This window comes from Dromaius novaehollandiae, chromosome 23 (assembly GCF_036370855.1).
Source record: "Dromaius novaehollandiae isolate bDroNov1 chromosome 23, bDroNov1.hap1, whole genome shotgun sequence".
In the NCBI taxonomy this organism is placed as follows: Eukaryota; Metazoa; Chordata; class Aves; order Casuariiformes; family Dromaiidae; genus Dromaius; species Dromaius novaehollandiae.
The window spans coordinates 9,400,341-9,414,815 of NC_088120.1; the positions used below are offsets into that span (position 1 = coordinate 9,400,341).

Genomic DNA, 14,475 nt, shown 5'->3' on the forward strand with positions numbered 1-14,475 from the left:
TGTAAAGCCCCTTAGGCTTCCCAAGAGACGCTCCCTTATTCCATTCAGCAGAGCATTTCAGAGATGAAGGGACGAGCTGATGAAAGACTCCAGCAGAAGCAGCAGGGCTCTGCATCCGAACAATATCTCGCTGCAGTTGGGAGGCCGGTCTGCGTTCCCCCACTGGCGACTCATCCCCCAGACACAGTAATTGGACCAAACCGGCCGCAGTGGGACAGGGACTGCTAATCCCAGGCATTGCAGGGTTTTGATGTGCTTCATTTTTAACAGCTGATGATCACAGAAATTAATGGCAAGACCAACCTAGAAGGTCTTAGAGGCTCTGGTATAGAACCAAGGGTGGAACTGCTCCCTGTGATCTGCCTAACACCTTTGAAGTTAGCAGCAAAGGCACCATAAAAGCTAAGCATTCAGGAACAGACTCCTTCTAGACCCAAAGGATGAGATTTCCACCACTTGCTTTAAAAGCCCAGCCATTCAACGATCACTCCCCTCACTGACCTTTTCTTTGCAGTCCCTGCCTGTATTTTTTCAGGAGTGCAACATTAACTATGTTTGGAAATAATCACCTTGTCCATACTGATAGCCCCTTGCAGCAATGGTCCTTTATCTATAGGTCCTATCAGACACTAGGAGTTGGACAAATTCCAAATCCCTGTCCCATTATCCCCAGTGGATGATTCCCCCCCACTCAAACGCAGCACCACCCCCGCACTGCAGCAATGGGTGCTCTATGGAGCTGCAAGAGTGTTTTGCTGAAATGGAGCCCCGGTAGCCAAAACCCAACTCTGGTCAGTCCTCACATCTTTGCTGTACCCACCAAATAGTGATGAAATCGTTGTAGGGCTCTGTTTGCAGCAGAGTGAAGTTGAGATGGATCCCATATCCCACCGGCACTGTAAGGAGCCAAGTGCAGTCCTGGGAATTGGGATACTGGTTGGGGAAGCCAGGAGAGTAAACTGTACCATTCTGGGTGGTGACGTTCCCTCCACAGGGCACTGCAGGTAATCAGCAAACAGAAAAACAGATTGAATGAAGAAATATCCCCCCAAACAGTAACTCTGAAAGATCCTCTCTTTCTCTCCCATTTGCCCTTCCTTGCCCTTCCACCCCTCAGTTGAGCAAGGCTGAAACCCCTGCTACCTCCTCAGCCCACTCAGCTGCTCAGCAGGGACCCAAGTGCTGTCCTCTGAGTTAGAGGCAGAGCTGGTTGCCTAACCACTAAAGGAAGAGTTCAGATCCAGTCCCTTTGCATGGCACTGGCCTGAACTGCTGCCAGAAAACCTGAATGATCTGTAGTGAGCAGAACACCACAGAAGAAATGTTCTCAGCAAAGGCACACAGTGATTTAAGAGCTGGGCTGGATAAAAAAGATAGCAATTCTGCACACAGGTGGATCCAAAGCCAAAAGCTTGGTTTAGCTTGCCTTGAACTATTCAGATCTGTCACAACTACATCTAACCTTTTCAACTTAATTCCATTACAATAAACTCGTTAAATGCTTCAGAGCTGAAAGGCGACTATCAGGGCTTTTCAAATGGATGTTGATAGCCAGGTGCATGAATAAACTCCATCTTATGCCCTAATGAGAGTATTTGGGCTACGCCAGCTGTTTGCACCCATGCATAGAAAATACAGCTCCTGACCAGATCACACCAGTGGGCAAATCCATCCCCTTGTTCATACAGCATGGCCTGGACCAGACCCACAGAGCAGCTGGCTTTTCACAGAGTGCATCTGAGCAGGGGGGGAAAGATGATTTATTTGTATGACAGCAGCATCCAATTCATTAATCAAGAAGACAGTTCTATTGCACTAGGTATTTTACAGGCCTAAGTGAACTTGCAAACTAAAGAGAGACAATTTTAAACAGCCTGGACAGCAAAAAGAGGGACAGAAAGATGACATCCTGTTGAAGGTAATGGAGGAGGGCCACGGCAGGTCTCTAGGTCCAAAAGTCCCAGGTGCAAGCATCAGCTTCTGGGCCTCCCTGGCATGGAAGTTCAGATGAAATGGTAACATCTGCAGAGTGCTGCAGGCGACCTGCAGGAACCAAAGGTATGTGCATAGACAGTGTCCTCTGCCCGCGCTGGCCTGATTTTAGAAGCCACGTAGCTGTATTACCCTAGTCCTAGGCCTAGGTTAATACATTTTCCCTCCCTGCATGACTTATTAATTCAGGCTCAGTGCTATGCTAGTACAGCAAGAAAGCTTCCCGATGAGAGCTTACTGCACTATCTGCGCCCATCCATGCAGCGTCGTTCATACCTCTTACATGTCCTGGGCCAGATCCTCCTTTTGCGCCTGTGCTTTTCACACAAGAGTAGCTCCACAGACTTGTACCACCCTGGACCTGACTTGATGTGCCAGGTGTGAGGTTAGAGCCAAGCCCAATATATTTACTGCCTAGTTCTGCTCTGCTTACTCGCATGGTCTGTCGAGCTGAAAAAAGCATGTGTATTTATATAAATCCATACATTCATTTTCCAAGGAACCTGGGGGCCTGGTTCCTTTCTGCTCTGCTAAGCAGCAGGCAGCCTGCTGATCTCTGGGAAAATTCCCTGAAGAGGTGCTGGAAACTTTGGCCTCTATACACTTATTTTAGAATTACAACTTCTCTTTTAATTAAAAGAGCTTTCAGCTGCATCCTGCAGGGGAAAGGTGAGGCCGTTAGCCTACGGCAGCGAGTCCTCACTGCTCGCTGCTGGGCAAAAATGGACCACCCAGCTTGGCGGCATTTAAGGAAACAGCTAGAAGAGGAAAGTTCTACAATGACTTTAACAACACTAACAGCCCAATGGATGTGCACTCAGAGAAGAAAAAGCAAACGGCCCAAAACGTACCCTTCACACCACTGTGCTATCAGAAGTGCTGCAGAACATGCCAGTTACTTAAAGAAACACAGCGAAGAAGGAAGGACTGGATGATTGTAGCTGGCAAAGCTGATGCCTAGGTAAACAAGGGCATAATCCTGCCACCTCTGCCACGCTAACCCCACCAGCAGCGCTCAGCATCTAGTGGGCTGAGCACTCAGCAAGCAGGCAGTTTCTCAGCTCCTGCACATCTCTGTTGCACCACTGGAGTCAGTTAAAGAGCAGCTGATGATCCGGTTCTTTGTATTTTGTGTTCTCTGCAGTTCAAGGAGTTAGGACTTAAAAAAGGAACAATATCACACCTCCCTCTCTCTCCCCAGTGCACAGCTCTTTCAGACCAAGTGCTGTAGGGGAGGCTGGGATAAAGGTCTGTGCTCAGAGGAGGTGCAGTGGGAAATCTTCAATAAGCAGCCTTGAAATTCTTAAGGGTTCATGTGAAAGACCCTTCTAAAGTAAACCACACAAAACCTCAGTCCATTGGTCCAAAGGATGAAAGGCTGAATCAGCCCTGCTGGAGTCTGAAAAGAGAATCTGGGTATTTCAGCTTTGTCTAGGAGGTATATCCACTCTCTAGCACTTTGGGGTCCTCGTAATGCACACCGCCTTCAGAAAGGAGAGCCCCTGTTCAAGGCTTCTGAAGAACTCCCATCCGGATCATTTTGGAGATGCCATCATCACCACACTAAGGAGACTTGACAGGAACAGAGTCCTCCCACGCTACAAGTCCCTGCAGCTGCAAGGGTCTTTCACTGGGATCCGGCATGGCAGGGACTATTAAGCGCGCTGCAGCCCAGCAGGAGAGGCTGCACACACAAAGAGCAAGGGTGATCAAAGCTTCTTTTCTCTACCTAATTATTCAGGTACAGTGGCTCATCACAGAAGTTTTGACTATGACAGTTGTTTGAATTCGTAAAAGGCAAAAACCTTACTTTGGACAATAAAACACTGTTCTAATCATGCTCAATGTCAGCATGAAATAGCAGGCTGGTGAAAGGGGGAAAGTCAAAAACGAGAAAGAAAACCAGGCAGAGAAGGCTGACTCTGTGAGCTGTAAACCTGATGAAGCGTTAGCAGTCATTTCACAGGGCCAATAAATCAACACAGTTGGGGTTTTTTTTTTTTTTTAGCATAAGCATGGAAGACAGATGCCACAGTTGCCATGCAAGAGAGCAGGGAGAGCTCTCCGGGAAACACACTTGCAAAGAGCTTGCAGACAAGATTTGCGATATAGTTTCTGTGTTCCCCAAAGAAACGGGGGTGAAGAGTGATGTAGTCTTGATTTGAGTTTTTCATCTGCCACTGAGTTCCTGAGCAAGCTTGGGAAACTCACTTTACCATTTGTGATTCAGTTTTTCTCCATCTAGCTATAAAGAAAGTCAACATCGACCCCTACGCATGGGGAAATTGGATCAACTAGAGAATTAGTACCTGCAAGGCCCTTTAGAGCCTCAGGGAAGGAGGAGAGCTCTGCGGATCAGCTACTTAAAAATGCTAAATCAATGGAGAACGAACACTGCTGAAGAAATAAAGCAGACAATTATTATTGTTATGACCCTGCACTGCTTCATTCCTTCAGCGCAGCTCCCACTGACATCAGCAGGGGGATCGAGAGCAAGTCAGTCCTCACCCATACTGTAAAATTCAAACACTCCACCTTAAAAGATGAACCCTGATTCTGAACTGCCCAAATTGTTCCCTTCGACTAGACTGAAACCTGCTGAACATCAACTCACTGAGTCTAGCATGCTTCAACATCTCAGGGGTCAGAGCTTTATTCAAAGTGCTCACCTCCAGCAATGTTTTTGTTTCCAGACAAACTTTTAGCCCATTCACAAAACAATGACTCAAAAGGAGGACAAAGTGGAGAGCTGAAGCCTTTCTTCTCCCCAGAAAGGCCAGTGCGGGTGCTCTCAGTGTAACCCCAAAGCCATACCTTCACACCTGGGCAAGGGGTGGTCCCAGTTCCTGTTGGTGCCATGCTGACACGTGAGGACAGGGTGACCAATCAGTTGGTATCCAGGAAGACACTCGAAAGAGATGGACTGGCCCACGTTGTAACCGGCTCCTCTTACGACACCATTCGCGAAAGGTTCAGGGTCAGGGCATTCCTGTAGCTCATAGGCTGAAAAAAGAATAAGGAAGAATGTTTCATACTTCACATTTTCTCATAAAAACAGGAATAGTACACTCACCATGCCTGTTTGGCTACTTCCCCCTCACATGACGACTTAATTGAAGGAGATAAACTTTAATGAACCATGCAAACATCTGCATCGAGGGAGAGGAAAAATCCTGCTGCTGCTTTGTGGTAGCCTCAGTCGTGAACACCAGCATCTACCTTGGTCCTCTGGAGTCTCTCGGAGGCCTGTGTTCGGAGCCACTCCACAGCTCACTTCTAATTGGGAAATCTGCACTGTTTTTCAACAAAATGTGGACAGTCCTGATGACAAATGCAAATCAATTGGCTAACATGCTCCACCTGGCATTATAAATTATTGGTCAGCCCTGTTACAGCTAATTTGCATAGCAATTTCCATGAGATTACCCAGACTGCCTCACAGAGCACATTGCTTCCTAAATTGTGCAGTAGTGCATGAATTATATGGTGCATGAACAGGACAGCCAAGGCAAAATTAATGTTTTCAATTAAGTATGAGTAGCGGCTTTTATTGCTATTTCTGGGGAGTCAGCCCTCTGCCAGCCCTCGGCTGTGTCACAGGGATGGAGATACACGCTCCATCCTCCCCACTCCTCAGATCTCTCCCCTGTGCAACAGTTGGATCGCTCGGCTCCCAGCTGCCACACATCAAAGTCTGTCCTAATTGTCTTCACTATGAAGAACACCATCTCCCCTTGGGATCACTTGCTCCTTCACACTCCCATATGCCAGGGACAGGTACACAGAGAAGACCAGAGGGTTTTGTAAAGACACTAGTCAAGGCAGAGCTGTGGATCATGCAGGGCTGAAAGTTCACGTCCTCTGCCAACAGCGCAAAGCCTCGCACACAGCTGCTCTGCGAGCTGGATTCTTGTCATTCCCCCAGGCTCTGACACGAAACAGCTGGTTTGGTCCTATATATGTTTCGGCTTCCCTGCCTTTTAAATCTCAGGCTCCTTCCAGTGAAGCTGCCAGCATGCTGCAGCAATAAAGCAGTGTCTCAGCAAAAGCTGGGGAACCAGTAGGTCAGGAGATCTCTCACAAGTGAGGGATGCAGCATGTTCACATGCTGCGTGTGCTACAGCGGGACAAGCAGAGGGAAGCTGCTAGCCAGGACTGTCAATCCAGCACCTTCAAAGAGCAGCAAATCCAGTAAAAGAAGCACTTACAGGGTCTTGCTAGGCTGGTGCCAGAGACTGAGGCAGTTGCTGTCCAGAGGACAACATTCAAAATCGGGGAGTTGTCTGAGGACTCAGGTTAGAAAAGACTGTAGGCACTTCCACTCCATCATCTCAAAAAATGTACTGAGGAAATCTTTTGAACTTAGCAACAATTTATTTCCCTGTTCCACTCCAGCTTTCTGTGCCAGCCCCACCGGTATATTATTTGGCTATTTACTAATAAGTAACCTGCTCCCCTCCACCCTGCCTCAGCATAAGACTAGGGTACATTACAGCTAAAAAAGAAGGAATGTGCCTGGGAATGCCCAAACAGGACTCGGTTGCAACTAAGACCGAAAAGCAGCTGCAAAATCCCAGAGCAAAGTCATCGCTGCTAAGGGCTCCTCTTTTTGCACATGACAGTCGAGAGAGCCAAGATCTAAGTCAATCTGGCTGGAATTAATTCAAAGGCATTTCACTGTCACAAAGCACTCGAGGAACATGCTATTTGCCGTAGGCATAAGTCAGGGTGAACAGATCCCAGTTATTAGGATTAAGCATGGCCTTTGTGTAACACCTTTTCACTCATTTGGATTAAGTCCTCATGGAATTAATTCAACAGGCTAGCAGACATTGCCTTTTACCCTCCCTGCTGCCCTTATCATTAGCACCCGGGGACAGGATTGTCCCACTGCTGCTTGTTCGGGGGCCTCCTTACCTTGGTATTCCAGCTTAAAGCCTGGCTTGTTCTGAGAGTGGTCGCTGTGGAAGTACACGGTGGTTTCATGAGACGTTGACAAGAGGGAGCCTGGGATCTCTGTGCCGCTGAACCGCCCAATGACGTTACTAGTGTCATACGGACCGTTGCGGATTTCGACAAAGTCATGGTTCGGCTCAGTGGAGAAGTTCAGGAATTGGATGTGAGCACCTGGGAGAAAGAACAAACAGTCTGCACATCCGCACTACTCACGTGATGCCCAGCACACTCAAGCAGTAAGGGTGCCTTTATGCTGTTGAGCATAGGGGTACTGCTAGGTATATGGGTTCTGCTAGGTTCAAACAAGCTCAGGCCGCGTGGTTTCATGCTGCTGCAGTTCCTGTGCACTCCTCTCCCTCTGCCTCACACCACGGAAATTAGGAAGGCAAGCACAGCACTGCATGGCCAAACCTCTTTGCCAATCTGTGCAGCCAGCTCAGGCAACAGGCTAGACCGAGCCAGGTGTTTTCCTGCACCAGTAGCGCACTGCAGATGCGCAGCTACACCAAGAGGAAGAGCGTTAATTCAAGAAACCCAGGGAGGTCTTCCAGGTGTGCGAGCTTTCGCCTATCAGCAAACAGCCTCCTGGCAATCAGGCACCCTGATGAGGCCAGCCTGGAGAAGAGCTGGGCTGCAGGCATCCAAATTTCTCTCTTATTAACAGCAGGAAGATCCTAATTTCAGATGTGCCAATGCCTGCACAAACCCTAGCTGAGGTAAGATATTGCCTGACACAAACTTTGCTCACTGTTTACATTTATAAGGGATGAAGCCACTAGTGATGTTTTAAGGCTACTACAAACGTGAATACTCCAGGTTGGGGAGGTAAACAAGTACACTAATAGAGGATATTATAACTGGTTCAGAGGCATGGCAATTAATCTGTATCAATCTGTTACATTCCACAGCGACCTGCAATCACCTTTTAATAAAGTATTTATCATTTTGTAGCGCCATATAAGCGCATCTGTAATAGGAAGTGTGATCAGGATGTCAAACAACAGAATTTCTGTAACTCATCTTGGCAGGTAATGCATTCAGCACAGACTCTTTACTGATTGAACAGGGTTCTTATCTTCCTATCATCTATTTTATGATAGCATCAAAGCAAAATCAGCTGTCTCACCAAACCCCACTGGCAGCAATATCCTCCATGTGCAGTCCAGGTTGCTCGGATAGTTTCCTGGGAAGCCAGGGCTCAGGAGTACTCCCTCCATCTCTTCTGCTGTTCCTCCACACTGGGCTGAAAAAGCAACAGCGTTAATGGTAAGGATCACTTGCAGGTCTCTCTGGATGACGGCCGTGGCCAGCCACCCATTTGGGAAATAAACAAGTTAAAAACGAGGAAAAAAACCCGCCTGCTATGGAACTAGCAGAGAGTTTGCCAGGCACTGCTCTGGCCACATTACTAATGCATGTGCCTTCCTCCCGCCCTCTGGAGCTCAAAAGCCTTGATCTAGAGATCCAGTTTTGGCCACCAGAGTGGGAATGACAGATCTAAGCTGCTAAGATGTAAGAGGAGAGATGGCTGGTCTATTCTGTTCATTGATATTGTAGCAATACAGATAATGTACACGGCAATTATTTGAATTTTTAACTACCACAAAAATTACTGTAAAGGAACAGACTGATCTTATTTTGACTCCAGTAACCTCTACTTCTTTTTCCGGTTAACTGTTCTACCTTGACTGCTATACTTGTCAATCTCTCGGCAATTACTGATAAATATAGAACAGCATGTTTGCGCACTGACTGAAGTAAATTCCCTACAAAGAAACGATCCATAGATGATGTAGCACAAAATATATTTACAAAAGGTATCACACACAATTTAAACACAGATAGCATCTTCTCAGGCTTTTGTCTGGATGACCTCCACGTTGTTACTGGAAGCAATGCATTGCTACAGAATACACCTGCTCACACTGCCAACGGGTTCCGACGGCGAAGGTACAGACTCCCTTTGTCCAATATCTCATTAGGCATGTACTTGTTACTAACGAGGCTTTTCCCAGAAGTTTTCTCTTTCTTTTTCCTCTTAATGGGTCTTTAATAGATCTCCTCTTAAATTATTTAGGAGCCAAGCATCTGGATGAAACAGACCAGAAGGAAATCGGCACAATCCGCCGGGGAAGCGGGATGCGCTCTGAGCAGGGCAGCAAGTGAAACTGGGCTCCGGTGTGGCAGGACGCCAGCCAGCAGCGGTCTGGACGACGTTTAGACGCATTCGTGAGCAATTAGCACAAAATGACAAGTCCCAAGACTGTTAGCACGGGGTGCTCCCGCAACCCCGCAGCTTCCGCAAAAAGGATGGTCACTCACAATGATCTGCCTGCGCAGCAGTGTCTGTGCTTTTCTGAAGCTGTAAGACTTTTCTCAGTCGAGTGTGAGGTAAGATGAAAGATGTGGACAGACAGGTGGATGGGTGTTTGCTCCCCTGCACTTGTCGTGGCTGTCCAAACCCAGATAATCTGAATTAAGTCCCACTAGTGTTTATACTGGGATAGTGCCTAGGAGGCTCAGCTCACCAGGCAAAACCCTACTGAACTAGGTGACTGGCACCCGATTAAAAAAAGAAAGAAGGAAACTTGGAGTTGCTCATCTGGTCATCAACCCCCAGGACACAGCATAATAGTGAGATTCCCGCTCCGTGCTGGAATCCCCCAACTCTGATGCTGAGCTAAAGGGCTTCTGATTTCTTTCAGAGCAAATCCTGTTGGCACGAGTCCTTTAGCTCAGTCATTTCTGCTGTAACTATCTCTGTATTTATTGCCGGCCTGCAGATCATCGGATAAAAGAGTCATTAGCTCTTATAATTACTTTAAAGCAAAATGATGTAAGCTAGAACAGCAGGAGCCTGAAATAACCATTAACTAAAGCTATTAAATGCATAAATGTCTCTCTCAAAGCTGTAAAATGTGGAATATGAATATTAAACATCTAGATTTGCTAAAAAGAAAATATTGCCTGAAAATCACCCCAAAACTCCCAGCAAGTTCCCCTCACTCCTGCGTCTCTTCCTCACCACCGCTTACTCCTTCCCCAGTGAAAACCAGCTGCCCAGTTCCTTTCTCCTACGGCCCGACACGCTTGGCAGCCATAGCCCTTCTCCTAAGAGCGTGTCACAGGCAAACAGCTCTTTTGGCAAGCAACCTGCCTCTTACCGGTCACACAGGACCTGTTAGACACCAAAGTTATAGCAAAGCACCAAGTTTTGTGGTTTGGAGGTACTGGGAGGAAATCAGGCTCCAGTAGAAAATGCAGTTCCTGTGACATCAAGACGCGTTTCATAAAACAGTCCATGGAATTTTGCTTAAGATGGAAAGAAAACCCCAACCAATAAAAAACAATCTGCTTTCAATATAAAGGAGTTTTAGACTTCCCTTTTAAATGAATTTTTGTTGAGGAAATCTTTTTTGCATTTACATTTTACACTACAACCAAATTTTAAACATTCAAAATAAAGCGTTCTGGTTAGCCCACTGGGACACTGTTGTTGAAATTTCCTTTGCAAGTAATGAAGGATTTTTTTCATGCTCTATCTTGCTTTTAGAACAAACTCGAATTTCTCAAACTCATTTCTTTGCAAACAGAACTCCTGTCCTCGCTGCAGCTTCAGGAACCGTCCTGCCATGGGCCAGGAGCAAAAGAGACCCGTCTGAAAATAAACCTCCCGTTCTGTGTCCCTGGCTGCTGTGCTGCCATAGCACTACCAAGATAAAACCAAGAACTGCAGTATACCTTGGTTTGTAACAGCCACTTTTAAAGCACCATTATATCTCTAGTTCTGGTATGGGAAAAGAGATGGATGCGCTGGAGTGCGTCGGGGCACTGGAAGATGGAAGAGGTGGAGAAAACTCCCAGAGGTCCTGCAGCAACAATGTGACTGGCTCAATAGGGGCAATTAGGTTTTCCCCATTTCATTAACAGCTAACTTACGCAGATTTTTGAAAAGGTGCTATAAATACCTGCCAGCTAAGAAAGAGCAATAATCCTACCGATGCAAAGCGGCGGTGGGTAATTCCAGCGGCGGACAGTCCCCGGCATGCAGGAGATGTGAGAGTGCCCCTGAAGGAGAAAGAAAACAAGACACAGTTTGGAGTCTCCTTCTTTCCCGAGTGCTTGTTGTTCTCCTTTTTTACTGGAAAATTTTCAATACCTGAAGTGCGTAGCCTGGTTCACACTGGAAAGAGACAACATCATTCACTAAATACCGCTCTCCAATCTTCAGGCCATTCCCAGGAACGGGGGGCTCTGGGCAGCTGGACAGGCCAACAGCTGGGAAGAGAAGAGCAAGATGAATGCTCCAGGGAGAGGGTGGCGTGTACAATGAAGGCAGAAAGAATGAAAATCCAACCTGCAGTTCATCCTGGCCTCCACCGCGTACCAACAACCTCCACCACCGACATCCGGCGGGAAAGGCCTGTGGCTTTTGGGGTCTCCATAGGAAGCCACCCCAAATCACACTGTTTTCCCCTGTGTTTTATAGGATATGTCAAGAATCTGGAAGTATTCACATCTAGTGCCTCCGCTTTACCTGGAACACACTATTTTTAACATACAAAGGTGTCAAGTATTGTTTTGGGATTGGTGGGGGAAAATGTTTTTGACCGAACCTTAATGACTCAATGGAAGAGCTATGTCTGCAACGGTATGTCCACTCGCAAAGCAAAGACCGTTCCGTTCTCAAACATTCACAAATCAAAACACGTGCCACTAACTCTCCCCAGGAGGTTTGTATTCAGGTTATATCATATATTCCTTTACCAGTCAGGCAATATCTGATAAAAGAATGGAAAGCATGGGAACTATCCCCGCTGTCCCTTGCTAGATGAACTCCATTTTATTTGAGTCATGCTTGCAATATAAAGGGCATATTTTACTTGTTGCTTGTAATTTGTCCTTTTTGGATAGAAGAAGCGCAGTTCCACTCCCCCACCCTGCTCTCCTCGTTTTCAATTCCAGAATGAATTTATCGTGTGATATAAGCAGCAGTAAGAGAGGCCAGTCTTTGACAGCGCCTTATAAAAATACCTAGGAAAACTTCATTCAAACCCATTTCCATCCAAGCTACAATTACAACTAGGAAGATCCTGCTACAAACCCAATGAACAGCCCCAAAAGTCACTCGCCAGGTGACTCTCCTTTATATGCATGCCACCCTCTTCTCATTCTGCAACGCCAAACGGAGATAAAACAAAGACAGCCGCCGTCTGCAGCCACCTCGCACCCACCGGAGCCTCCCTCGCTCCCAGTGCCAGCAGCTGCCACTAAAAGATAACCTTCCGCAGCCTTCCAAGGGCTAATGCTCTGCTTAAACCCGACAATCTGGAGGCTGAGCCAAAGGCAGAGGAGAAAAAGAAACAAGCGAGTGTGTGATGGTGACTTTCCTTCTGAAACCCAAAAAACATGTACTTCCTCCCCACGCATGGCTGTATTGCTTGACCTTCAGAGAGATGAGAGAGAAAAAACAGCTTTAAATAATTTCCCATTCAGATCAGTGGCCACTGACTTGCACACAGTCCTGAATTCTTCTCGCTCCACTGTGGCTTTTGAACATGTAGAGATAAGAGCTGTTCCTTGAGGAATCCAATAAGGCAGAAAGGGGCGGTGGGGGGTGGGGGTACATGTACTTCAGTGTTGTAGCTCGTCTCTCGCAACTTCCCTGCAGCATCTCTAACTGAACAGAGACGAAACATGGGGCCCAGAGCTGTGAAATTCCAGTGGGACAAGCAAAGCAAAAACATATAATTATTTCAAGCTGCCCTGAAATCAACACCTACTAATTTTCTCAGCAAAGAAACCAAAGAAGCCAGACAAGCCAAAGACCTAAGAAAACCCGAAGATGATCATTGCTGTAGGGTAATTTGATTCTCAAAAAACTCATCAATTACAACAGAAATGCAAAAGAAACAAAGTCACAGCAAGTGGATTTATACAACAGCACCCATCTCCCCAGCTTCTGGAGAGCGCACTGGGACACACTCCCTCTCCCAAATCCTCTTGGTTTGTCTGAGCCATTAACATGCAATGGTTCCAATCTGCAAGCACAGTAAAACCTGGAGAGCTTAGTACCAGTTGGCCCTCTGGAAGCACACACAGCCCCTTCAGTCAAATAGCTAAGCCATTTTCGTGGACGTTTTACAAAATGAAATACACTTTCAAATCTATTTGCTGCTTCAGAAAACACAAACAGAACACTGGTTGGCTTCAGAGACAAAGACGAGATTTGTGATCAGAAGCAATCGTCAGACTCTGTGTCCAGCAAGAAACAATTATGTTTGCATTGCCCTGAGGAAGACTGCATGAACAGAGACAGCAGTCCCAGCACATCCCTCATCAGCTCAGTTTCACTGCTACCAAAGCAGGAAAGGAGCCAGGCCATCTCTCTGCGAGCTGCACACAGACCAGGCTAGCTCCCGGCCCTGTTGCACCCCTATCCGTAACACACTGCAAATGCACAAGGCTGCTTGCTTTCCTGGCTGCTGCTAGCTAAACATTCAATTTAGATGCACTGAATAAGCTGAGAGCTGCCACTCTGCACCTTCTTGCTTGTATGCTCTCTATGCCACTGCTGCTGTAGGTAGGCAGAATAATTCAGACCCTCAGTGCTGTGCCATCTGAGAGGTAACAGCCACCACCACCGTGACCTGCTGCAGCTGGGCTACAGCATACCTTTCCTGAACAGGCAACATCTGCTCAAATAGGAGTCAAATACGAGCATGAGTGGGAATGAACCTTGGGCATCCTATTCCGAACCTTACAGCCCTGTCTGTGCACCTCTTCCAGTTTCAGTCAGGTTTGTTCTCTTGCCTCTGAGGTCTTTCTTTTTGTTTTTCAGTATTTTCTTCTCATAGCAGTGATGATCTCAGGTCTGGATATCCAAGAACCGGACTCATCCTTGCAATAGATCTGCTGGAAGCAAAGCACTGCCATTCCGTTAGGATGTCAGCATAATCTAACTGATGAACCCACTAAACTTTCCAACACAACAGAGGGGGAGAAAAAAGCGGGCGCCCACGTGTTAGGCAGTGCTTGTTTTGGAACACCATCTCAAAGCTTCCTGTGTAGCTCATGCCAATACGTCTCCCTCAACTGGAGGCTGCAGAAGACAATGCCAAGTGTCTTCCATGCCTGTTACGTCTACCTGCACCATCACTGCTCTGCCAACGTGCACCACGTTGCTTTGTGAAGTGTGTCAGGCCAATGTAGATGGGATAAGATGGGTTCTGTCAAAAGCCTAGGCTCGTTTCTTCTGTTTCATTCCAAATAGCAACAGGTGTCATTAAAAAGCAATGTCCCCAGCAATAACTGCTGCAGTGCTGAATGACAGTCATATCTGGAGGACAGCCACGTACTCGTATCAATCACACACACATGGGAAATGATGCTGTCCGCCATCCGGACACTGTGCCTCTAAGCACAAAGCAGAGAGAGATGCTATGCCAGCACACAAGCTGAACAGGAGCCAGCAGTGTGCCCCGGCAGCAAAGGCAGCTAACGGCGTCCTGGGCTGCATGAAAGGGA

The 14,475-nt window shown here is 47.0% G+C and overlaps 1 protein-coding gene across 4 annotated transcripts in view; it reads right to left on the reverse strand.

Moving 5' to 3' along the window:
- Positions 1-14,475, reverse strand: part of CSMD2 (CUB and Sushi multiple domains 2) — a 326,291-nt gene that overhangs the window by 53,191 nt on the left and 258,625 nt on the right. For all 4 annotated transcript variants that reach the window (XM_064525206.1, XM_026104637.2, XM_064525207.1 and 1 more), the window contains 6 exons: positions 11,108-11,226; positions 10,947-11,016; positions 8,075-8,191; positions 6,910-7,119; positions 4,807-4,995; positions 821-998 (listed from right to left, as the gene is read on the reverse strand). In XM_064525206.1, coding sequence (XP_064381276.1) covers positions 821-998; positions 4,807-4,995; positions 6,910-7,119; positions 8,075-8,191; positions 10,947-11,016; positions 11,108-11,226 — 883 coding nt within the window. The remainder of the gene's footprint in view (positions 1-820; positions 999-4,806; positions 4,996-6,909; positions 7,120-8,074; positions 8,192-10,946; positions 11,017-11,107; positions 11,227-14,475) is intronic.